Source organism: Ornithodoros turicata, unplaced genomic scaffold, assembly GCF_037126465.1.
Source record: "Ornithodoros turicata isolate Travis unplaced genomic scaffold, ASM3712646v1 ctg00000911.1, whole genome shotgun sequence".
Taxonomy (NCBI): Eukaryota; Metazoa; Arthropoda; class Arachnida; order Ixodida; family Argasidae; genus Ornithodoros; species Ornithodoros turicata.
Genome location: NW_026999415.1, coordinates 590,789 through 615,173, shown reverse-complemented (window position 1 = coordinate 615,173; position 24,385 = coordinate 590,789). Strand labels below are relative to the sequence as shown.

Here is a 24,385-nt window from a genome sequence, read left to right as displayed (position 1 = left end):
GACAGATGCTCGTGACACAAAAGGTAAGTTGAATGATGAAAGTCGATGAAAAAAGTGAGCCAGCTGTAGGACTCGAACCCACATCTTCACAATTTTAGGCTTTGTTCGTATTTGTCCTTTCTATGTTCTTCCAGCCTTAGAACATCTGTTCTCTCATGTTGGTTATAAGTTGTTACATCTTGCAGAATATACACATATATTTTTATGTTCTTCGGGTTGATTTATTTATTTATTTCATCAGTTTTGGGGACGTAGGGCAAAAATAAGTAAAAATAGATCAGTGTTTGTCACGATAATAATGAAAGAAAGGGGAATAATTTATTCGTCGAAATAAACCCTGGTTGGCAGTTTAGAGCCTGCGTGGTGTCATAATGCATGGCATCTACAGTGCATTGAGGCAAACGTAGACAGAACGTCCGACGGACATTTCTACATGTGTTTCAGACATACACCCAGTAGAGGGGAAAACATCCACCCAGGATATCCTCCGCAACGTGATCTTGACAAGCATTTGATTCGTATGTCTTTTCAGCGTATACTGGACATATCCAGATATCTTATTGACACACTAAATGTCCTAATCAAATTATCCTCTGGACGTATAAAGGACATCTGTGCTTTATTGGGCCCTGAACTCGGTCCAGGACGTATAATAACCCCCTGCCCCTCACTCCTTCCTGCTGTCCTTTCTCCATCTGTGTTGAGGTTGAGGACACCCAACAGAAAAGAATCGGCAGCACTTGTACAGCTCCTGTCCCAAGTGTGTTGTGCTCACTCACTAGGCCACAGGTCCGTGATCTGCTGGTCCTCCGGCTGGTGTGTGTGTGTGTGCTGTGGCTGAACTCTGCAGGAGAGAGGTCGCATTTCCTCATGCCCATGAAGGTCCACTTACAGCAACCCTGGAGGTTTGTGCTCTGCCTCAAGTTTATAGCACAGAGACACCCGTCCATGTGTGTCCGCTTGTATTGCACCAGGTCTGCGCAGTGGCTGAATTCTGTCGAACAGGGATAGCACTACTAGGGCCCATCGCTCATGTGTTTCCGCTCTGCAGTTGTTTCCGCGCTCTGCAGGACAGAGCTTGCACTTATAGGGCTTCTTACCCAAGTGTGCCCACTTGTGGCATGACAGGCTCTTGCTACTGCTGAATTCTCCGGTACAGAGATCGCACTTATAGGGCTTCTCACCTGTGTGTCTTCGCTTGTGGAGTGACAGGTCAGACCTCTGGGTGAACTCTGCAGTACAGAGATCACACTTATAGAGCTTCTCACCTGTGTGTTTTCGCTTGTGATACAATAGTCTCGTGCCCTGGCTGAACTCTGCAGGACAGAGATTACACTTGTAGGGCTTTTCGCCCGTGTGCGTCCACCTGTGGTGTGTGAGGAGTACCCTACAGCTGAACTCTGCAGCACAGAGATCGCACTTATGGGGTCTCTCGCCTGTGTGTGTCCGCTTGTGGCTCAACAGGTACGAGCTACGGCTGAACTCTGCAGGACAGAGATCACACTTACTCTGTATTCACACGAGTCAGTTTTCTGCCGGCTGACGCTCAGGCGTCAGGAAACGTCACCGCTCTCTGGTGCCACGTGACCGGCGCTCTTCGCCACGTCACCACTTTCTGATCTCCGGAGCGGCAGTCGGAGGCAGCTGGATATCTTGTCCTCCCGGCACAGATTCTGACGACCGGCGGCGTCTGCTGACGGCAGAAGGAGGAGGTGACGCAACGGATCCTTATCGCGCTTGCTTTTTATTTCATCGGGATTGTTCTGCATGTGTCCCATACAACGGCATTCACTGTACTATGGCAAATTCTGAATTGGAACGACCAACGATGCTTGGCTTTACTGCGAAAGTGGTGCAATGACACACCAGCGCAGCAGCTTCGGAACAATTATGCAATATATAGAGAGATACCTACAATGTAGTGTTGCATAGTAAGCTTTTTCTCTACGTGAGACGAAACAGACACGGAATACAAGCATGAATTTTATAAACGCGGATATTTCTTTCGCTGGACAGATGTTGACTACACATAATCGTTTGCATGCACGTTTCCAATGCATGTATAAAAACATAATAATTGGAAGCTACTCGTCCTACCGAAAGGAAAAGAAAAGTTGATTTGATTTAATTTAATTAATTATTGACTACCTGTAGTTCGACACCACAGCTTCATCGCCAATCCATCACTTGTCGGCACGCTGTCGCGCCTATATTGATGCTCAGCATCGAGATACGCTTCATTAGTGGAAAATAAAACCGAATGTGACAGCGTCTATTCTCAAAATACTCCAACAGGCGTTTGGATCGTCCACATGGAGATTTGGGTTAACGCTGTTTTACATTCCGTAGCGCTTCTTCGGAATCTATTCTTTGGCCCATATCCTGTCCCGTTTCTCATGTGAATGCACTCTGAATCACTCACAAGGAGCCCAAGCGCAATAAGTTTTTTTTCTATCATTGGTCCATCCTACGCTAGACACAGACGATATGCAATCACGAATACAGAAGGGATCGGAAAACTGACAGCCGCCGGGAAAATGACTCGTGTGAATGCTAGAGAATGAGCGGGCGTCTTCAGACGCGTAGTGACCTCGTTTATCTCGGATATCCTCTCACTCCTTCCCGACTTGCTGCCGGCAGAAAACTGACTCGTGTGGATACAGGGTTATAGGGCTTTTTGCCTGTGTGTTCTCGCATGTGATGTGACAGACTCTTCATGTGGCTGAACTCCAATGCGCAGACATTGCACTTGTATGGCTTCTTTCCCGTGTGTGTTTGCCTGTGAGACCGCAGGTCCGCCCTCTCGCTGAACTCTGCAGGACAGAGATCACACTTATGGGGCTTGTCCCCCATGTGCGTCCCCTTGTGGCGCACAGCATCGAGCTGCGGCTGAACTCCGCAGGGCAGACATCACACTTGTATGGCTTCTCTCCCGTGTGTGTTCTCCTGTGACGCTGTAAGTCGTACCTCTTGTTGAACTCTGCAGGACAGAGATCGCACTTATGGGGCTTCTCGCCCGTGTGTGTCCGCTTGTGGACATACAGGCTAGAGCTATGTCTGAACTCTGCAGGACAGAGATCACACTTATGGGGCTTGTCCCCCATGTGCGTCCCCTTGTGGCGCAACAGCATCGAGCTGCGGCTGAACTCCGCAGGGCAGACATTGCACTTGTATGGCTTCTCTCCCGTGTGTGTTCTCCTGTGACGCTGTAAGTCATACCTCTTGTTGAACTCTGCAGGACAGAGATCGCACTTATGGGGCTTCTCGCCCGTGTGTGTCCGCTTGTGGACATACAGGCTAGAGCTATGTCTGAACTCTGCAGGACAGAGATCACACTTATGGGGCTTGTCCCCCATGTGCGTCCCCTTGTGGCGCAACAGCATCGAGCTGCGGCTGAACTCCGCAGGGCAGACGTCACACTTGTATGGCTTCTCTCCCGTGTGTGTTCTCCTGTGACGCTGTAAGTCGTACCTCTTGTTGAACTCTGCAGGACAGAGATCGCACTTATGGGGCTTCTCGCCCGTGTGTGTCCGCTTGTGGACATACAGGCTAGAGCTATGACTGAACTCTGCAGGACAGAGATCACATTTATGGGGCTTCTCGCCCGTGTGAGTCCACTTGTGGCGCAACAGCATCGCGCTGCGGCTGAACTCCGCAGGGCAGACGTCACACTTGTATGGCTTCTCTCCCATGTGTGTTCTCCTGTGACGCTGCAAGTCGTGCCTCCTGTTGAACTCTGCAGGACAGATATCGCACTTATGGGGCTTCTCGCCCGTGTGTGTCCGCTTGTGGACATACAGGCTAGAGCTATGACTGAACCCTGCAGGACAGAGGTCACACTTATAGGCCTTCTCGCCTGTATGTTTTTGCTTGTGATACTTCAGCATCGCGCTTTGCCTGAACTGTGCAGGACAGAAGGTGCACTGGTATAGCCCCTCACTCATGTGTGCTTTCTTGTGATTGCGCAGCTTGTACCTCTTGTTGAACTCAAAACCACAGAGATCACACCTGAAGCTCTTCTTGCCCACGAGCGTGCGCTTGCGACGCTGCAGGCACATACTGTGGCTGGACTCTGCAGGGCTGAGATTGCACTCGTGTGCGCTCAATGCACATGCAGGTGCACTTACGTTCGACTTCTGCGAGCCTGGTCCCGTGCAATGTCTTGCGTGCACTCGCAGAGTTGATGCATGACGGAATGTCACTGAACACTTGTCGCAGGTAAGTGTCTTTGTTTTGTGAGTTTTGACATGAACCTCCAAGTGGCCAGTGTCGATGCATGCGGCTAAACAAATGTTGGACTTATAAAGCCTGTCTTTCTCGTGTCCGAACGTCGATGACTTGCTTGCCACTTGAGTCTCGCTCTGGTCTGAAGATTGCTCTGTGGGTCGACCGTCAGTGATGACTAGTGCATCGTTTGTGCACTGTGGTTCAACTGTTGTTGTGCCGATCTCGAACTGTGCACTTGAAGAGGAGAGACCTGAAGATGCGTGATCGCAGGTGCCTCTGAGCTCGTCCTTGACGTGAAGCCAACCGCTGCTTTCTTTTGCTCCTGAAATTGCAGAATGTGGACATTGAGAGCACAGACAGTTTTTGTAGTTGACTGACGTAAGCATAACGTTTGCTCACGGAACTAAGGCACAATACACTCCAAAAAATGTAGGGTTATATTAGAGGCCACATTATTTACGAGAGAGCGAAACCAAACAGTCATCTACCATTCATCCCACCCTCTCCCAGCAAAGAACGGCAGTATCGTCAAAAATTTGTTTTTCTTGCATTGTGCAGGGCCCAGTTTTTACACTCCGTCAGCGGAGCCCCAACGACTCGGGTCTATCACTCGACACTGAGTGGGCGGTCTCTACCGCACGCTGGCGGATGCTCAGCCGTCTACGAGAGCCAGCAGGGTTGGTGTGAAACGGCGTTTCGCTTCCGCTATTTGCAGGTTTCACGCTATGTGGTGGTAACCCTTCTATTTTTACCTCGCGCGGAACAACGTTTGCCAACCAAAATTCTAACGAGACCACCCACCCTCACCAAGCAAGCAACAACCACGACAGTGCCCGAGGCGGGGCTGCTCAGTGTTCCTTAAACATTCACACCACACCCATGCCACCCAGGGGACGTACCACCATATATCACTTACATTTAGGTTAGATTCCTAGATTAATGGCATGTTCCCAGTTCAATCCCAGTTACTATATTAATGGCATGGCTCGCGCTCTGCAAAGTACATGCTGGAGGGAGGTGGTCAACATGAAGGCAGTGCAGTATGTACTATCTCTGGGTACAACAAGTACTCATCGTGTTCTAGATGCTGATGACTTAGATGTAGATCGTGTTTAGATGTTAATGTTGGATTTCCTCCGCCAGAGACAAAAGCAAAAATTAAAATACAAGTAACGTTGGCATTAAGGTATAGCTAGGTGTATGTGGAATGGGTCATGAAGAATAAGAGGGTGTTGACGAGGCTACAGGATTATAAACTCTACTTGCATGACTCTATCAACAGTGAGTTGCGGAAAAGGCGCTGGCTAGATGCGGGTTGCCCGGGGCAACTGCAGCGACACTCCCAAAGTGATCCTTCAAGGAATCCTTTCCCAAATTTCTTGGAATCAACGGACCGCTCGCAGGCTGGTGTCACACTGACACAGCTGTAGAACATCTATTTTGGAGATGGATATAGTACACATATACGTTGCCTTGGGGAGTTTCATCTGCCTCGAAACCTAGCGCTATTTCTTCGTGGTACGCTCATGGGAATTCTCCAAACAGCTCAGATCGGAACATCTCCAGTTCTGGAAAACCTAACGAACGCCAAGCCAGTGTCCGCTGTGCACATTTTTCTGCATATTCGCATTGGTCAATCACTTCTATATCCTATTGGTCATTTACGTCGTGACACCCCAGCCTCGCCCAAACATAGTTGCTGGTTCTGTCACCTACAAAGAATAAGAGTTGAAAAAATCTGCTTCTGAAGCACCAAACCAGAAACCAGATGCTCCATGAAAACGAGAATGTGTATGTACACCTTGTCTGAGATCATACTTCGTCAGGCACCCATCTTGTCAGCACCATTTCGCTCTTGTCGACATAATTTGCGGAGTAGAACATGCGATTCTTGGAACCGAGAAACACTGCTCCTGTACACAGTATGCCAGTACCATTGCATATAATCAAAAATACAAAGAGCGGAAGTGAGCAAAAAAAATTTCCCGGTTTCACTCTTTTCACGGTCCGCACAGATGGTGCATGCTTGCAGCACTGGGATATACAAGACAGGTAACATGATGGTGTAGACATATTGAAGCAATTTAATGCGGGACACCAAACTAACAGCATGCTCACAGGTGGCTGTACAGACGCCGCCGTGTGGCAGCGCAACCTCACCCTGACATACCTGCTATTATACAGGGTTTTTTTTTTCGATTCAGATTTTTCATTAAAAAACCATCAGGGCTATAGACATCCAGATTTCACTACCATCATCTTTGGGCAGGCAGAAGATCTTGGCCATCTGTTGTTCAACCGTCAAAATACTAATTACCTAAAAATCGTTAGTCAACTTTTTAATTACAAAGGCTACGAAGTTGTCCCAACGATAACATCTCTTCCCTTCGGTCACCTGATATCACCGCCGTTTCCCGAACGGAAATCCGTTCGATAGATTCTCCGAAAAAAATTCGTGAAGGAAGACCATTTTTTCTTTACTTTGTTCATTGCGGATATTCGTGAGAGGGTGTGAAAGGGTGAAAGGGCACACTATCGCCACTTGCATCCTCAAAAAAAGATTAAAGGGAAACAGAAAATGCAACCCAAGATAACGGAGTTCCGATAGCGTCACCCGATATATTTGTTTTTGGTTTGTTTCCGCCAAGAAAGCTCATCTTTGACGCCCATGAGGCGGCACTGTGCTCCTTCACCCTCTCACACTGGGGGTGAAGGAAAGACGCGTCTCAGAAGGTGCGCAATGAACAAATTAAAAGAAAAAAAACGGTGTTCCTTCACGAATTTTGGAAAATTGGGACAACTTCGTAGCTTTGATAATTAACAAGTTAATTAACGATTTTTTGGTAATTGGTCATCCAAAGGCTGAGCAAGAGAAGGCTAAGAACGTCCACCGGCCCAGAGACGACAGAAGTGAAAACAGGATGTCTATAGCCTTTAGTTTTTTTTTAATGAAAACGCTGTATTGAAGAAAAAAAAAAGACACCCTGTATATACGATCCAACAACTTGCAACTAAATATTGTGTGCACGCGAAAGTGCTTCACACACAGCACAAACGGTTCTCCTCCTTCCCTCTCAAGTGATCCAGATGTTGAACTAGCTGAATCCCATCTATGATGAATTATACCCCCATCGGCAACAAAAACATCATGCACTTTCCGAGGTCAACAACAGGGGAAGTGTGTTTATATGCCGTGAGGTAGTGAAGCATAGCCGCCCAGGGCCATCGTCTTTTGCAAGTTTTGATCTCTCGTACCCCTACACGAGCGTCTGTCAATGACCACTATTGTGATGTCATTAATAAATTGTAATGGATTCCACAACAGATGCTCGCGACCGAAAAGGTAATTCTCAGGATTTTAGTTAAAAGTTGTTACATCTTGCAAAATTTCTTTATTTCAATGGTTTAGCAAAGTGAGGGCATAAAATAAATAAAAAAGATGTGTCTGTCACAGGGATAATGAAAAGGGAACAGGAATTTTGCTCGTGGAAATAAAGGATATAAAGCTGGGTTGGCATTTCACACCTGTGTGATGTCCTTTCCATGTTTGTTTGTTTGTTCCTTGGCACTGGGTACGGTGTTTGAGATTTCACATCCATCACCACCCAACCCAGCACCAATTCAACTCCCATCAACCTCCGTCTGTTCATGTGCTCGAGTCTCAAGTGAAACATCCAAAGAGAAGAATCAGGAGAAGCATACAAAAGAAAATAAGATACGCTGGGCATACAGATAGAATCTCTACAGCCTTTCCCCCCTGCGCCTTGCCATGTGCTCCTTTAGGTCGAAAGGTTTAAGGACATGCAACGAAACAGACACTTGGATGCCTTCTCTCTTTCATGTGGTCGTGTTGACTGCAGTTGTACAGCTTCTATCCCAAGTGTGTCATGCCTACTTATGAAGCCACACGTCCATGCTCTGCTGGTCCTCTGGCTGGTGTCTGTATGTGTGTGCTGTGGTTGAACTCTGCAGGACAGAGGCTGCACCTCTTCACACCCATATAAGTCCACCTATGGTATCACTGGGCGTCTGTGCTCTGGTTCAAGTTCGCAAGACACAGAATGCTCTTGTATGGCTTCTCGACCATGTGTGTCCACTTGTATTGCCCCAGGTCTGGACTGTGGCTAAATTCTGTCGGACAGCGATCACACTAGCAGTGCACCTCGCTAATATGTGTCTGCTTGTGACACCGCAATTTCGTGCTGCCGGTGAACTCTGCAGGACAGAGGTCGCACTTATAGGGCTCCTCGCCAGTGTGTTTTCGCTTGTGATACCGCAGCTTCGTGCTCTCGATGAACTCTGCAGGACAGAGATCACACTTGTAGGGCTTCTCGCCCGTGTGTATCCGCCTGTGGCGTGATAGGTTTCCGCTACTGCTGAACTCTGCAGTACAGAGATCGGACTTATGGGGCTTCTCTCCCGTGTGTGTCCGCTTGTGACTCAATAGGATCGAGCTACGGCTAAACTCTGCTGTACAGATGTCACACTTATAGGGCTTCTCGCCTGTGTGTTTTCGCTTGTGATATGACAGACTCGTAATGTGGTTGAACTCCGCAGGGCAGACATTGCACTTGTATGGCTTCTCTCCCGTGTGTGTTCGCCTGTGGCACTGTAGGCCCGTCTTGTTGCTGAACTCTGCAGGACACAGGTCGCACTTATGGGGCTTGTTGCCCATGTGCGTCCACTTGTGGCGCAACAGGCTTGAGCTACGGCTGAACGCTGCAATGCAGACGTCACACTTGTATGGCTTCTCTCCCGTGTGTGATCTCCTGTGACACTGCAGGGTGTCCCTCTTCTTAAACTCTGCGGGACAAAGATCGCACTTATTGGGCTTCACATCTCTGTGCGTCCCCCTGTGGTCATAGAGGCTAGAGCTAAGGCTTAATTCTGCAGAACAGAGGTCACACTTATAGGGCTTCTCGCCTGTATGTCTTTGCTTGTGACATTTCAGGATTGTGCTATGCCCAAACTGTGCAGGACAGAGGTTGCACTTGTATGGCCCCTGACTCGTGTGTGTTCTCTTGTGATCATGCAGCTTCTCACTGTTGCTGAACTCTGCAGGGCACAGATTGCATTTGTAACGTTTCACGCTTGTGTGCTTTCTTTTATGACGGCACAGGCTCGTGTAATGGCCGAACTCTGCAGGACAGAGATCACACCTGTAGCGCTTCTTGCCCATGTGTGTCTGCTTGTGATGCCGCAGGCACATAGTGCGGCTGGACTCTGCAGGGGTGAGATTGCACTTGGATGCGCTCGATGCGCATGCAAATGCACATATCTTGGATTTGTGCAAGCTTACTCCCATGGAATGTTTTGCATGGACTTGCAGAGTTGATGCATGACTGATTGCCACGGAGCACATGTCAGAGGTAAATGTCTTTGTTTTGTGAGGTTTGAGATCATCTTCCAAGGGCCCAGTGTCAATGCATGTAGCCAAACCAGCACTGCACTTATAAAGCCTGTCTTTCTCATGTCCGAACGTCGATGACTTGCCCGCCACTTGGGTCTCGCTCTGGTCTGAAGATTGCTCTGTGGGTCGACCGTCAAGAGTGACTAGTGCAACGTTTTCGAACAGCGGTTCAACTGTTGTTGTGCTGGTCTCAAACTGTGCACTGGAAGAGGTCCAACCTGAAGATGCGTGATCGCAACTGCTTCTGAGCTCGTCCTTAATGTGAAGCCCACCACTGCTTTCTTTCGCTCCTGAAATTTCAGAATGTGGACTTTGAGAGCGCGGACAGTTTTTGTAGTTGACTGACGTAAGCATAGAGTTTGCTCACAGAACTAAGGCACAATATTGCACAAAAATATAGAGCGATATCAGAGGCCACATTATTTACGAGAGAGCGAAACCAAACAGTCATCTACCATTCATCCCACCCTCTCCCAGCAACGAACGGCAGCATCGTCAAAAATTTGTCTTTCTTGCATTGTGGAGGACCCAGTTTTTACACTCCGTCAGCTGAGCACCAAGACTTAGCCCAATTGTGTGATTTTTGAGTGGGTGGTCAATCGCTGCTGTATGCCGGCAACAGTTAGGCTGCCTGTGAGCATGGTTTGAAACGGGGTTTCACTTCCCCTATTTGCAGGTTTGATGCTAGGTGGTGGTGGTAGTTACCTTGCTGCTATGCCTCATGCAAAATAACGTTTGCCGACAGAAATTCTGACGAGGGCATCCACCTTTAACAAACAAACAATACGCACGAGAGTGCCCAAGGCAGGGCTCCCTCGGGATCCTTTAAAAATTTATTCAATATCTCATGCCACACAAGGGGCATTTACCTACCGCTATACATCAGTAACGCTCCTATAGCAATGTACACGCTCAAGGAAGGCAGTCAACATGAAGGCAGTGCAGCATCTAATATTTCTCAGCATAAAAAGTGCACCTTGTGTTTTAGATGTTAATAAAAACACGTTGATCAACGTGTCCACCTCTCCATCTGAGACATTTCCTCCGCCAGGGACAAACAAAAATTTGCACACTGGCACTTGATGTATGTGGAATGGGTCACGATGGTTGAGTGGGTGTTGAGGAAAAACAATAGGTTTATTGACTTCACTTGCATGACTATCTAGAGTGAGTTGCGGGAAATGGAGAGAATTGCGGGAAATGGAGAGAATTGCGGAGATGCAGGCTGCCCGGGACAACAGCAGTGTCACTCCCAAATTTTTCATCAAAGGAATCACTGAATCACTGCTGCACGTACATGTATGCTATGGCTGAACTCTGCAGGACAGAGGTTGCACCACTGAACATCCACGTAGGTCCCCCTTGTGGTAGCCCTGGAGGTTTGAGCTCTGGGTCAAGCTCGCAGGAACTGAGATTGAACTTGTGTGGCTTCTCGTCCGTGTGTGTCCGCTCGTGACACTGCAATTTCATGCTGTGCGTGAACTCTGCTGAACAGAGGTTAGGGCTTATCGCCTGCGTGTTTTTGCTTGTGACGCCGCAGCGTCCTGCTATCGACTAACTGTGCAGGACAGAGATCGCACTTGTGTCGCTTCTCGCCCATGTGTGTGTGCACCTGTGGCGCAACATGATTCCACTACAGCTGAACTCTGAACTACAGACACCGCACTTGTAGGGCTTCTCACCTGTGTGTTTTCGCTTGTGGCGAGTCAGGCTGCCCTTCAAGATGAACTCTGCGGTGCAGAGATCGCACTTGTGGGGCTTCTCGCCCACACGTTCTTGCTTGTCATGACCGGCTTGCGCTCTGGCTCAGCTCTGCGACGCAGGGGTTGCACTTACCGGGATTCTCGCCAGTGTGTTTTCGCTTGTGATACGGCAGCCTCTCACCCTGGCCGAACTCCGCTGGACAGAGGTCGCACTTGTATGGCTTCTCGTCCATGTGTGTCCACCTGTGACGCCACAGGCCTGCCCTCGCACTGAACTCTGCAGGACAGAGGTCGCACTTGTGCGGCTTTTCTCCGATGTGTGTGTGCTTGTGATGTGACAGTGCCGTCCTGTGGTTGAACACTGCAGGGCAGAGATTGCACTTGTATGGCTTCTCGCCTGTGTGTGTCCGCCTGTGGCGCGCGAAATTCGCGCTACAGCTGAACTCTGCAAGACAGAGGTCGCAATTGAAGGGCTTCTCGCCAGTGTGTTTTCACTTGTGATACGGCAGCCTCTCACCCTGGCTGAACTCCGCTGGACAGAGGTCGCACTTGTATGGCTTCTCGCCTGTGGGTGTCCGCCTGTGGCGCGCGAAATTCGCGCTACAGCTGAACTCTGCAAGCCAGATGTCGCACTTGAAGGGCTTCTCACCAGTGTGTTTTCGCTTGTGGCACGACAGGCTAAAACTCTGGGTGAACTCCGCTGTACTCCGCTGTACAGAGATCACACTTATAGGACGTCTCGCCCATGTGTTTTCACTTGTGATACAACAGGCTCACATTGGAGCTGAACTCTGCAATACAGATATTGCAATACAGATATCGCACTTGTAGGGCTTCTCACCCGTGTGTTTTCGCTTGTGACACGTCAGAGCTGTCCTATGACTGAATTCTGCAGGACAGAGATCGCATTTAAAGGGTTTCTCGCCTGTATGTTTTCGCTTGTGGTACCTGAGCATTGAGATCGCACTTGTATGGCCTCTCACTCGCATAAGTTCTCTTGTGGTCTCGCAATTTCCTGCTTTTGCCGAACTCTGCAGGGCAGAGATCACATCTGTATGGCCCCATGCCTGTGTGTTCTCGCTTGTGATGTGACAAGCCCACGCTTTGGTGGAACTGTGCAGGACAGAGATCACACTTGAACAACTTCTTGCCGATGTGTGAGTACCTGTGATGCCACAGGCGCATATTGTGGCTGGATTCTGCAGGGCAGAGATCGCTCTTGTGCGTGCTTGATGTGCATGCAAGTACACACATCGTGGACTTGTGCAACCATTCTCCGGCGCAACACTTTGCATGCACCCGCAGAGTTGATGCACGACGGAATTTCGCGGAACACGCGTCGCAAGTGAATCTGTTTGTTTTACGAGTTTTGTGATGAAGTACCATGTGGCGAGTGTGACTTGACTTTCACTCGGTCTGAAGGTTGCTCAGTGTGTCAATCGTTGGTAGTGATCGTAGCAGCGTTTATGAGTTGTGATCCAACTGTAGTTGTGCTGACCTCCAACTGTGCATTCGAGGAAGTGCAACCTGAAGATGCTTGATCGAAAGTGCTCGACCTTAATATGGGGCTTACCACTCCTTTCTCTTGCTACTGAAATTGCAGAATTCGGGCATTAACAGCACAGACAGTTTGATACAGTCCACAGCTGTTACTATGCCACTCGCTAGTATGATTTTAGGATTTAGGATTTTTAACGAGCTGCCCAATGAAATTTTCATCACCCAACGTAAGCAAGACTTGACGGCATGTTTAAGAAATCTCCATTTCAGGTAGCCTTTGTGAAGTTTGTTTCCCGTGTCTGAAGACAGTTGCTGGGTATTTCAATTTGCTTTCATTTAATTTGTTTCGCTCCTGATCATCTGGAACATATGAGGTCAATCATGCCGGTTTTATGTATTTTATGTAACATACAATGATGTCAGGTATTATAGTTTTCATGCTCCAGGTAACCGCTGCTGATGTCTGTCCCTGTGTCACAAGCCCCACAGACTGAGGTGGGCCTGGTAATGTTGTGTACTAAGTGAGAGCTCATGAATAAATGAAATTAAATGAGAAATGAAATGAAGATGACGTCGTCACTTTGTGACTGCTTTTCTAGGGAACGATTTCCTCCCCACAGGCGCACCGTGTATTTCTCCCTCGTTATCATGACAACTTGTAAAGGTAAGATAAGATAAATTTAACTCCTACTATGTTTTACCTTTTTCTTTCAGAGCTACATTGAGACTGAAAGGTCAAGCCCACAACACAGACCTGGAAATAAATACACGTAAAATAAAGATAATATAACATAATATAACCTTTATCTGACTGTGACCAAACTTTTGAGGATGGATCAGGTACAACGTGTATATTCTGTCCCCGTCATTACGACCACTGACTGACTTTCTAGACGAATGTCGGCACAGTTCCCCCTGAAGTCGGCCCAGGATGCACACTAACCCCCCCCCCACACACACACACTCCTTTCTGCCCTGCTGTCCTCTCTGCATCTGCCCACGTCTGTTTCGTCGCCCATAGCCACAGTTGCTTCAATGCGCTAATGCGAAATTCTTTAAACAAAATATTGACCACTGACCGTCGATCTCACTGACTATGAACGAACTCTTGAGGACAGTCAGGGGGGCAAACACTGGCGTTCTGCTTCTTTTACGACCACTGACCTTGCAGCCACTGCGTAACACAAAGTACAGAGGGAGGGGCCTACGCGATGCCTGTGCAGATAGCATCATCCAGAGCACAACGCCATTTTCATGTGAACCCATTGTGAGACACAGCTGTTGCACGGAAAGCAGCGTCTATTAAAGGGACACTAAAATGCAAGAACAAGGTTGCACGCTACACTGATTTCGTGCACGTTACTACGCTACGGAGCCACAAACCACGTCAATGCTCGACTTAACCTTCTTTGCTGGTTTCCTGTTTTGTTGTGAACTCTCCCTGAAGTTTTATTTTCCAGTCCAGTGCAACCTTTCTCTTGTCAACTGTGTGTGACGCTCCCTTAGTACTCGAGGCAGAGCACTAAATTCCACCAGACTCTTTATTGGTTCAGTGTTCCAAACCTCGTTTCTGCTCATGCATCAGTGTTTTTAGACCATTCTGCGCGTGCAAGTGTGTGTCACACCATGGAGCAGTCCCGTCGAAAAATGTGGTGCGCATCGAAAAGCAGATGGGCGTCGCTGTCCGAAGATAAATGTCGTCAGCAGGACATATGCGAGAACTGTTTCGGGTACAATTCAGGGAATCGGTACTGAAAAATGAGCAGTGGACACCATGCCACTCATATACACAACACTTCAACCGGACCAGTTCTAAATACACGCACCTACAACACGTATGCGCCTGCTTTTCCTGCTGCCCCGCTGCCAATCCTTGCCTCCTGGGGATACGATTCACTGACGCCAAAGACTGCTCCGCTTTCGTTGTGTTTTCTTCTAAACAGTAGCGCCGTGTGAACTAATCTTGCTGGCATTATACTAATTGAAACACGGACTTTCTTTCGATAGCAACTTTTTGCATTTTAGTGCCCCTTTAAGAGTACAGGACCATCGGACACTTGACCATTGTGGTCATCATCGACGCAGGTAGCAGACTGAGCATGGCAGGAACGAAGAGCAAACGGACAGAATTTGCAGTTGATAACACGTGCAACATGAGGGGTGAAGGAGGAGGAGAACAGTATTTTCAGGCTGTTCCTCATTTGCGCGACAATTCGCTCTCTGACAAAAATCTGCGGGAACGGACTTCGTTGTATCAACGAGTTCAGGCCGCAGCAACGTCGTACAAAAATGTGGCGCGTGCGTTGGAGGTGGCATTATTTATGGATGACTGAAACCCAACAGTCATCTACCAATTCGTTCAGCCACGCACAGAACTGAAGCATTCCTCGAGGCAGTCCTTCGACCGAATCCCGCCCACTCCCAACAGGCGACGGCAGCACTGCTGAAAATTTTCATGCTTCGAATTTTGCAATCCTCTAGTGCAATCAGTGACCTCTCTCGCCTGCACTCTCCTTGGTGGAAGAAAAGTCTAGAGAAAGATCCTTCTCTGCTGTTTCTCTTGCTCACGTGGTCTTGCTGCGAGATTACGAACCATTTCGCTGCCTTTTGTCACGCTTTTCCATGAAGATGTTCTCCATTCATCTGTCTTTCCTCTCTCCATGCTGTTCTTTGTCCTAACAGCATGAGGTTAGAAAAACATCACGTATCACTTGCGCATTTTGAATACCACCTGGTAAACTTTCTACGCTTTGTAGCCGCGCTTGTTTTTTTTTTAACTCAGTGCACGCTGACAAACTGGAGAAAGCACAACGCGCACGAATGTACTTTTAGGGAAGGCCTCGTCTTTATGCAGTCTTTTGTGCCGTCAAGATGGTATCGCTGGAGTGAAGGTGAACTAGGTAATACGCGTTCCTGCACAGGCAGAGAGGAGAAGCTGCTAGGGTGCTGACAATCTTTTATGCCATTTCACATTTTCTTGAGATATTTTCCGCTCCTGTCATTAAGACACCCACCCACCCCTCGAAATTGAAGAGGCAATCCGCTTCTGAGGCTTTCAAATAACTTGAAGAGAGTAGCAGGCACAGCAAAACAAATAGGTGGACCATCTACATTTTTACCTCGTTATCAACCATGCACCAGCCAACTGTCTGGAACGGAAGTTTATCTGCTAGATAAAGCAGGAGTGCACGATGAACAGTCCAGAATTTTATTTGCGAAATAAACCAGTTAGTGAGTTTTGCCTTTGACTGTTAAAACAAAGCACAGTCAAGCTTCGTTTGCATGCACGTGCTGTAGTGCTTAGTCTTGACCTCCCTCAAAGCTAAAAAAAAGTGCATGAAGTTCGGTGCACCTCCATTTTTAACGCCCGCAGTCGCAACTCCTCCTCTTCCTCATCCGTGGCGCTGTCTGCAGGTCCATCTCATAACAGTTTAAGACTTCTTATGATACAGTCGACCCCCGTTTATCCGGACTTCATTTATCCGGATCCCGCGGTATCCGGACAAAAGACATGGGAACGAATTTTCCTCCATGTATTTTGTTCTCGTTTATCCGGACTTCAGCTTCCGGACTCGGACAAGAATTCCAGGGAACGAAAGTCGAAAATTCTTGTAATCCAGCTTCAGTTATCCGGACTACGGTGAGTAAGAGGAGACGCTGACCCCGCTTCGTCACCCTTTTCGCTGTGTTGGGGTTATTCCCGTCACACGTCAGGGACCTACATTCCTCCGTAGGGGAGACAACCGTGCACGATGACCTGCTTTTCTATTTGTGTGCGTTGGGTCACGTTGACCAGTCGAGTCATTTGGAAATATCTCGAGCAACTGTCAGGTTCTAGAGGGGAAACCTCCAACCCGAGGGCCTGCTGCTTACGGCCCGTTGGCCGATGAAGACATTCCCCTAGCTGAGCTGCGATCCCTGATGCAGAGGCTCACTGCGAATGCCGTAGATGATGCTGCGGTTTCTGACTAGGTTGACGTTGATAAGGATGATAACGTGTGTGCAGCTATGACTGATGACGGTGTGATTGTTGCGGTTGCCCCCGATGATGTGCAGCAAGACGGTGCCGATCGCGCCAGTGAGAAACAAGGCTCCGACATTGACACTCTGCGTCCGCACTGACATTCTTCGAGCAGCGCAACAGCGTGTCTCAACTCTATGCAATTAGCAAAAGTTTGCAGGAATCGAGTGTGACTACTATGTAACAGCTGTCATTGTCGAGATTTCTGTGTTTTAATTAAACCTAGCTCTGTAGGACGTTTCTATTCGGTCGTTTCATTTATCCGGATGCCCCGGTATCCGGACGATTTCGCCGGGAACGGCACCGTCCGGATAAACGGGGGTCGACTGTAGTTTAGAACAGGCAGTTCCGCTGCGGAACTGCTTGCATTAATGAAGTCCGTGAATCTTGGAGCACGTCACGCATGGCTGCATCCCTTCTGCCTTGATGTCGGACTCCTGTTGGGTGTGTTCATTCACACTTTGGCAACAAACCCACAATGGGGAAAAGAGTTCGTAATCATTGCTGGACTGACTTTTTGAGACTCCGTGTTGTGTCTGTCCCCTCATGTTCCCCAATCTCGGGGTTTAATATTATGCACGGACTGACCTGCACTCATGCGCGCACCAGCATGTGCAACGCAATGAGCACTGTCTCCGCACTCGATACTCCACTCATGAGCTAATAAGCGACACTGTGCACGTGGAACGATGACAGCAACGCAGCCACGATTCCGAAAAAAGAAAAGGAGAGAAGGAGAAGATGCATTCCAGTGGTGTCTGCTGATTGGCAGAAATAGTAGCTTGGTGCACAGTTTGAACCTGGAAAGCTGACAGCGGCAGCGTGCAATTGTGGGCGCGCCGTTCAAATTATCCGTAGCGGAGCTGATTTGAGTGTGATATATATTGATGTACTATATGGCGGTACCATGATAACTTTGCCTCCTCCAATTTGCGACTTTGCCTCGCAGACTTTGAAGTCGACCATGATGACTTTGAGAATTATCCAGCAATTCGAATTAATGAGGTGCAAATTAACTAGCTTTTACTGTATCTCAATGTGCCCCCTTATCTCGAATTTCCCCATCTTCTACAATGCAGTAAGCGTAGTAAGCCAGCGTAGTAAGCTAGACGTGGTAAGCCAGCGGAAGGGTTCACGAAAGATGTAAACTGTCTCTAGCAAGGAGAGGTCTTGGTGCAGACACATCTATGAATTCAGGAGCCATTATCGCTTTGTCTTCTGTGACAGCCTTCAGTATAAGTAGGGAGTGACTTTTTCGGGTTAAACCCGGCTATCCCTCCCCCCCCAAACAAACCTGCGACCAATTCCGGTTAAACTGAATTCTCCCCGAATTCCAGTCGCCACGTAATCCTGAAGTGACATTTCCACTGAAGACGAGCAGAGGTTGCCACGCGTAACACATGTAAGAATGAGTCACTTGCGTTCCCTGAAATACACCCATGTGTGTCAGCACTGCCGCTGCCTAAGAGGATTAGCGCTGGGAGGCAATTGTAGTTAAATATTTGTTATCAACTACTTGCAGAAATGCAGTGGCAACTACTAGTTAAACTACTATTTTGAGTAGTTAGCTACAGTAGTTAGGTTAGTGCAGGCGCCAACTACTTCCGATTTTGTCGCAAGCTTTACGACGCGATTGTGTTTCCGACTTTTACCTCGAGCTACTTGTTTGATGAGAACGGAGGTGCAGTGCAATTGTGCCATGCATGGTTACTAAATCTTCACTTTTATCACTGCTTGTCGTTCACACTCGGGTGTCCAAGAACACTACAGAATGGGATTGGTGTTGGTGGTCAACGTTAAGTAGTTACAGATGTTACATTGTAAAATACATTGTAGTAGTTAAAGCAGTGGTTTTAACTTCCTCACTGAAAAGTAGTTGGACTACTACTTAAACTACTTCATTGCAAAGTAGTTAGTAGTTATAGTTAAACTACTGTAGAAGTAGCTAGTGGCCATGACTGCTGGGAGGTCACAAAAAAAAACTTATAAAAGGACCTGAAGGGTCACTAAAATGTGAGAACAAGTTCATTTCAAATTAAGTTACATGCCACGTTAACTTCATACTTGTCATAAATAGAAGCTTGGATTCCAAGCAATTTCATTACTAAGGATTCTGTTACGAAGCCAACAACAATAATTTTACCAGATTATTTTTTGCTTCGCCGCTAAGCAGTCAATGTTCCTTTAACTCACGCATCGGGTGCTCTTAGTCCACGCTGAGTGCGCCACGCCGTGGAGCAGTTTTGGCGAAAAACATGGCGCGAGTTACAAAGCGGACTTACGTCGCTGTTCAAAAGACGTTGCCAGTGGAAGATTTGTGATAACTGTCGTGAGGATTCCGTAAATCAGTATCGAAAAATTTGAGACTAAAGCATGCGGCGCATGTACGGAACAGTACAACAGGCCCCATTACAAATCCATACGTGCACAACAGACAGACACGTGTTTCTCGTACAGTCTCATTGGATGACACCAAAGACAGTTCTTTTCACTGCATTTTTGTTCTAAGCGGTAGTGTTGCGTGAACTAATTTTGCTTACACCATAGTAATTAAAACACTGGCTCTCATATGAGAACAAGTTGCATTTGCATTTTAGTGCACCTTTAATAGATAAGATGAGAAACAAAAACATCCCATAGCCCACGGATGCCCAAGTGATGCCGATTTCTCCCCAAATTGAAGACAGCGCCAGATTTTTACTGAAAAATTCACAGCCCAAGTATGAGCGAGCATGACAGGAAAGATGATACGTGCTTGAGAGGAACCTCTCCAAAGCATATCTGTTGCATCACACTTTTTTGTAGATTTTTTTTTGTAACTAAGTGAACTAATCATTTTGTATCACCTTCTGACGTTGAGTCATGGCTGTGTCCCACCTGGTCCAAAATTGCAGTGTTGTAAGGCTCTGTCTTCACTTCAATGATCGGATGTTCGTCCGAAGATTCCTCTCGAGGTTCTTCTTTAATTTGGATCATCCCTCGAGTTGCCCCTAAAGTTAGACAAAAAAGGTATTAGTAAGTCACAAAGCAAAGCTTCAAGCCACGTGATATGTAGTCATCTCTGTCCCCTTTCTGAATCTCATTATGCTGTGTTACAATTCATGTGTACACATCAAACACAAAAACACCAGTCCAGAAAAACTTCCTGGGATCCTTTTGTTAAAGGGGCTATCGGATCTGAGAACGTACATAAAACACCGATACGGTAATGCTTGTCGCCGCTTAACAACCAACTTGGTCATGTCTCTCTTCTGAAGACAGCTTCAATAGTATTAAACAAACGAGTCTTAAAAACGTGTCCTCCTCCAGCTAGGCACACAAATGGGAGCAGGCGATTATCTCTGAAGTCATCTCCTCAGCTTTCGCTTCACAATATACTAAGTGGAGAGACGTCAGTAAATATGCTGACTTTCGCTCACCACTGCGAGTTCTTAAGGGGGAATCCCTTCTGCGCGAGACAATAGAGAACGTTTGTTCGTACAGCGCTCCGAAACGGCGTAAAATATCGTCCGAACGGAAGTACTGGTGGGTTCTCCTTGCTTTGCCCTTGTCAATGACGCATTTTGTAGAATTCCAGGACTATCCGTCGATTTGTATTGAGCCCGAATTCGCAAATATTTGCGCGACACTCTACCGAGATGGCAGCACATGTTCGAGACGCGCCAAACTTTAATTTATTAAAAATCAACGGCTCAACCTTGTCAAATAAAAAATACGTCACTGACTAGAGAAAAGCTAAGAGAACACGCCAGTACCAATCTTATGATGATAACTGAGTATTCATGTGTCTTGTGCGAATGAAAATCATCCATAGATTTCTGAAGAAGTGATTCGCCCTTAAGTGACTTCGCTGTCTGGAACAAGCTGTGACGCTCCTGGCTTTATGAACACGTCCGACACCATACACAAACAACAATACACATGCGAGACGATCACAGAGCAGACGCATTCCACTAGTACTCCAGCCAGTCCAACTGCATAGGAACGACACCACCAATTTGTGTCGGATTTTTTCCCGTTATTATCAACAACCAACGCGGAGTAAAACTGCACTATAGTTTTAGAATCAACCGGGACGGATGCGACAGCCCCTTTAAATGACGTGAGACAGCCAGATGTAAGACATTCACCAGAACATTTGGTCTTAGTAGCACAATGCTGGACAAAAGTTTGCGGAAAACACTCCGTCGCCTTCCTTCTTCGGAGTGACCCGGCAGCAGAAGAAGGAACCCTGTTACCTGGGCAAATCTCCATAACTCCGTATGGTCCCATTCACTGCTAGCGTGTCGCCCTGGGGATGGAATGTGCTGAAGCGTGTTCCGTAAACTTTTGTCCAGCACTGTACATAGTTTAGACTATTTCATGTTCCTCAGGAATATTCCAGAAAGCATTCACCAACCGAGTACAATGTCTACAAAAATTTTACCATAGTTGTTGTCTCCCGATGAAGAGTCGTTGCATTCCTGTTGCTGGCCCTGTTCTGGTAGGCTAGCGTCAAGAGGCTCCAATTTTACTTTTGGGAGTTGACCACCGAACTTCAGGGAGAGCTCCATCTCTCGGGGTTGAAAATCCCGAGGGCTAGAACTTGACGTCCCAAAAATGCAGATCTCTGTCTCTTCGGCTTTCTGTTAAAGAGAAGCCAAACTGTTGCCACCCTTTCCAAAAAAATAAAAGAACATCAGCAGTTGTCACACGCTCACAGAATGGTGGAGATGTAAGCTTTATGCAACACCAGTGTGGCATATATCTAACCGCGATCAAAGTACAGCTGAACTTTTGGAGCGCTCGCAACTTCCCCCCCCTGTCGGAGAGATCTAAAATTGCTAGATTAAAGTTCTTTTTCGCGTTGTTGGGAGAAAACAGTAAGCTCGAAGTGCACAAATATGTATCTTACCATTCAAGAAGAATTCAAAGAAACAAACATTCTAGGCATATTACACTCATAAGCTATCGCAATGACTGCTTCAGGTACTCTTACTTTGTACGGGTTATTAATGAATGGAACGAATTACCGGACAGTATTGTGACGTCCCAAACAGCATCTCCTTTTGTTTCAGAGCTTCAATCATATTTGTGTAATCTGTGAATGGCCATCTTAGCCAAGTATAATGTATATATTTTGATGTCGTGTGTTGTTGATTTTTCTATCTTTTTTCTTCTTGATGATGCATGTTGTTTCTCAATGTATCCACTCCTACAATGACGTGCTTAGGACGTTAGTGGTATCTGCAAATAAATAAATAAATAAATAATCTATATTGGGGAGACACCCAGGGAGGGATAACGGACATATTTTCATTACCGTTTTCGTTTTTGCTACTGCTATATTTTCGTTTCCATTATCCGTTTCTGATACCAGCTTTTGAATTTTGTTTCCGTTAATGTTTCCGGTAATGGAACGGCTGTTACACAGCTGTCAGCTGCTGAAAACACCCTGTTTTACCCTAGTGCTACTTCGCTGCCACACGTACACAAGTAATTTTACGTCGTTGGGATGAGCACATCTTGCAAGATTTTTCAAAGCAATGTAGGAACATGTCTTCGGTCACTCAGAGTCCAGAAACCCAAGATGGGCGTAACCGTCATCCAATGCCACACTCATAGGCCGACCCTTTTGGTAGCAAACCATACTGCCATAACCACGTCAAAATGAAAAAAAAAGCAAAAAATAGATAAGGATATATAGGCTGTCATCCTCGTGCTATGGTGGAGGAGAATGCGTGGAGTCCATGCTGCATCTCGTATATGTGTTGATGTCATGGAGTTATGAGGACTAGGAGGAGTAAGTAAGCGATGGATGCACCCTAGAGATCCAATATTTCTCTTTGTCTCCTTTAGTATTTAGAGAATTACAGAGAATAAAGCCGTCAAAATACAAAAATAAACTGAAAAGTCACTGAAATGATATCGCACAACAGGAACAGCCATTACCCGAATTCAGTACTGGACCATAATTTTCGCTTCCGGTAACAGAGGACCATGGAATGCATTTCCGTTATCGCTACACCTGCAGCAAAGAGGATCACACACACTTACAGACAGGTGGCTCGCTATTCTATTCGGTATTCTGGGCCCACTTGCGTTCCCTGCTAACGTGTCGACCCAATCGAGAAATATGTTACCCTGGTGTTCGGTAAACTTTTCTCTGGTCCTGTAGGGCAAGAGTTCTGCGTGGTACTTGTTCACGCACGAAAAACGGGCAGGGTCACAGTGTCACGCGGCCGTGGTGAACTCTGAACGATAGGTTTCGTGACCGAAGGGCAGGGGCTATAGCCAGCCTATGAACTAGTACATTTTTTGCACACTACAAATGACAATGACATTATGTGTGGAAGGCTCGTCAGCATGCCCGCAAAATGTACTGTGATCCTTCGATATATGTAGTATACTATAAAATAAAATTTTAGAAACTTGATATTTTTGCATCGCTATCACTGCGAGTTATGCAGCCCAATACGTTTAGACTAAACAAGAAGTGTTTTGCAGACGAAGCCTGGTTTTTGTCACTTACCTAAGCATGGGGGTCTCGGTTTCCTCCTAGAACTTCTGCTCGGGGTTCTTTGGTTCCAATTGGCTTGGAGAATCGACACTAACGGCAAGAAACAAAGGGTCCCGTCAAATGGTGGAGATCCCAATATTGTCTCCGCGGACAGAGCACCACTTTTCAATGTTCAACGCTGCAATATTTACGTTCGCTGTGCGCGCCGCCATGTACGGAGAAAGGAAAGAACGATGGCGATGTCGTTGCATGGGTTAAATAAAAATATGGTTACGAGCCTATAAGTAAGAACATCGCGGTGTGTGGAACGCACTTAATTATCGGATTAGAATTTAATTATCGATACAACTGAATGTATTTAGTTTCATGCGCTCAACACAAAAAGCATGATGATGATAGCATTTCATGTCCACGCGTCGTCTGCTATGACCGTTTGCTGGAGCACACTCGAGTTCATTTTCTACGTCAAAGTTCTGAACTTCTGACTGACGCCAGCGGTGAAACGCGAAACGACGCTCTTACACTCCCTTACCCTTCAATGAACCACACCAGTGAAATACGTCCTTTTGCACTTCGCCGCGACAAAAATATGTAAACCGAAACCAACTAATCAGTGCAGAAATGATCCACTTCTGTTCCACATTCTTCTCTAAACGGTGTCGATAAAAAGTAAACGACAAGCCCGAGAACAAGCGAGAGCGAATGTGTTCTCGTTTCTTGTCTGCGTCTCATCTTGTAATTTTTCTTTCATTGTCCCTTTGGACGAATCCAGCTTATGATGTATGGTGCTCTGAGGTCAGATTAATGGGGCCATGCGAGCTCGCCTGTCCCCCTAAATCCACTTCGATGATGAAGTTGGGAGAACCCGGCCAGTTGGGCTGCCCCGAGCGCGCGATTGTCTCCGTTCCTTGTCTAACTAACTTGTTTACAGTGTCCTAGGTTGGTTTGGTGATAATTTAGGTTAGATCTACGGTATGGAAACGGAGAAGATCCGAATATCGTTTACATTGACAGAGCACCACATT

At 47.0% G+C, this 24,385-nt stretch overlaps 1 protein-coding gene across 1 annotated transcript; it reads right to left on the bottom strand.

The window, feature by feature from the left end:
• Positions 1–771: 771 nt before the first annotated feature.
• LOC135375634 (zinc finger protein 271-like) lies at positions 772–21,455 on the bottom strand. The gene is made up of 5 exons (XM_064608306.1): positions 21,288–21,455; positions 19,708–19,851; positions 2,780–4,549; positions 893–1,484; positions 772–844 (listed from the first exon to the last, which is right to left on the bottom strand). Exons 1-5 carry the CDS (start codon positions 21,412–21,414, stop codon positions 772–774), a joined length of 2,706 nt encoding a protein of 901 aa, XP_064464376.1. The 5' UTR covers positions 21,415–21,455.
• Positions 21,456–24,385: the final 2,930 nt, after the last annotated feature.